The following is a 2,200-nucleotide window of genomic DNA, read 5'->3' on the forward strand; positions in this document are numbered from 1 at the left end:
GTGTGTATTTCCGGTAGGAGACACAAATAATCTACTTTGTGTCTCCTACTGGATACATTCAAATAATTAGTTTAGGAATGCGACAAAAACAAAAAAGAATCCATGGATTCAAGGCTTCATAGGGTGTGCAATTGATAGAAAATAAGTCATTTTTTGGGTGAACTCCTCCTTTAAGTGAAACGGAAATACGAAAGACAGCATCCGGTGGACTTTAACCAATCAGAGACAACCTTACTGGGCACCATTAGAAAGCCTTCTCTCGAGCAGCAGCTGAACGGTGAGATTCAATGTCATAAATGTAACTCTGTTTATTTATGTTTATTTACACACTTTAACAACTGTATGGAAGACATTCCTTCATTGTTATGTCAACAGGTTCCTCTCGTTTGATGACAGTTCCATATTAAACTACTGTGTTGACGATGAAAGCCACGGTCTCAAAAGCTAAATACTTGAGGACGCGGTTAGCCAGTTAGCCTTAGTTTGCTAACTTAGCTAACCTCCTTTGCCCTTTGTTTACCTTTGGCTTGTCAAATGTAAATGTCCAAAACGGTTACTTTTCAGGAAATGTAAAAAGAACCCATTGTTCCATTGGCTCCAGTGAAGTTGTAATTTAGCCATAAGCTCTCATTAATAATTTTCATTGGATAAATATGTATAAAAACCCACAAACACACAACCTGGCATCGCTATTTTGGCCATCATGTCATTATAGGAAATAGTGTTCATATATTTTCTGAAATGAGTGGAATCTTAAAAAAAAAAAAAAAAAAACCTTTTAAAATAGACAATTAACAACCTTGTAGATCATCTATTCTCGCTGCTTTTCCATGGCATGGTCTTACGGCTAAGTTTTAAATATGCCATTATTTTAAAAAAGCATGAAAAGTAAATATGGAGATAGATTTATGCCAGACAGTGACAATCTTTTCATACTCAAGCGTTTTGGCAATTACATTACAATATTTTGAATCTTTCATGTGAAATATGTTTAGCCTACTTTTCACTTACATAATAAAAGTTATGCAGGGATTTATCTTTGGTTCTAAATTATATTTATTTTTTTACCACAGCTTTTTAAAATGCATTGCAATCATGTTTTCATGTTTTCAAGAAGTAGTACCCTGCTTTTCCAGTGTAGTCGAGTGGTACTGTCTTTTGATGTTTGGTTTATCTAAGATTGTAACTCACAATTTGTTATTTCACTTCAGCTCCCTGGACATCATGGGTCGCCACTTCGGAAACTTGGCCAAGGTCAGGCACATCATTTCCTTCAGTATCTCCCCATTTGAACAGAGGGCTTTCCCCAACTACTTCTCTAAAGGAATCCCCAATGCATGGAGACGCATTACTGCTTCTTTCTTCAAAGTCGCTCCCCGTAAGTATTCATATCTGTATATATATTTTGAATCATGTGTATGATTTTTTTTTAAATAGTCAAATACATGGATTAGTCTGATTAACCACTTAAGCCCTATTTTATACTTGGGTATAAAACGATGACAGGCAAAAATAACATACCGACTAGCTCACAATGCCTCACGTTGTGGCCTTGTAGACTTGCTATTTTTTGCAAATGTTTTGAAAAACACCAAATTCTCCCTCAAAATCCTGTAAAATGTATAATTTCCCCAAATTGGTTAAAGTGATTAAACTCACCAATAGTCTTTTCATCAGCTGTGTTTCTGTGCTGATTGTTTTGCAGCGATGACGATGATGTACCTGACATATACCTGGGGAAACCACGTCCATCAACAGGGCAAGAGGAAGGTTGCTGCCGACTTCGAGAATGACGAGTGATCTGCCTGCTACTCTTCTGCCTGTCTCCTAATTCTGTTTATTTCAACTCTGTATGTTTGACCATTAAAGATCAAATATTTATGTGAAGTGAGTTTTGATTGAAGAATCTGAATTCCACAAAAGCGCTTTAACCGCTTTGTATACGCTGTTGTAAAACTATTTGTATACGCTGTTGTAAAACTAATAGCAAAGCTAGCAGATCTACAACCTTGTAGATCTGCTAGCTTTGCCGCAGAATAGCGAGGTTAGGGTTCATACGGTTTAAGGCACTGTAAGTGATATACCACATATACCAAACAAGTGAAATTGTCAGTGATGAAACAATTGAGCAGACACATTTGGAACTGGAACACAAGCTGATACTTTGTCTCCAGATTGTATACTAGATGTTATTGATTTG

At 36.5% G+C, this 2,200-nt stretch overlaps 1 protein-coding gene across 1 annotated transcript; it reads left to right on the forward strand.

Annotated features, from left to right (window-relative positions):
* The first annotated feature begins 200 nt into the window (after positions 1 to 200).
* On the forward strand, positions 201 to 1,881 carry LOC311034302 (cytochrome b-c1 complex subunit 8-like). Its single transcript, XM_084042167.1, has 3 exons — positions 201 to 277; positions 1,212 to 1,378; positions 1,706 to 1,881. Exons 2-3 carry the CDS (start codon positions 1,225 to 1,227, stop codon positions 1,798 to 1,800), a joined length of 249 nt encoding a protein of 82 aa, XP_083898293.1. The 5' UTR covers positions 201 to 277; positions 1,212 to 1,224; the 3' UTR covers positions 1,801 to 1,881.
* Positions 1,882 to 2,200: the final 319 nt, after the last annotated feature.

The sequence above is a fragment of the Gymnoscopelus microlampas genome (assembly GCF_963454915.1).
Source record: "Gymnoscopelus microlampas genome assembly, chromosome: 18".
NCBI lineage: Eukaryota > Metazoa > Chordata > Actinopteri > Myctophiformes > Myctophidae > Gymnoscopelus > Gymnoscopelus microlampas.

Coding starts and splice junctions, on each gene's coding strand:
- LOC311034302 (XM_084042167.1), top strand. CDS start 1,225: ATGGGTCGCCACTTCGGAAACTTGGCCAAGGTCAGGCACATCATTTCC. Junction 1,379..1,705: donor TTTCTTCAAAGTCGCTCCCC/GTAAGTATTCAT, acceptor ATTGTTTTGCAG/CGATGACGATGATGTACCTG.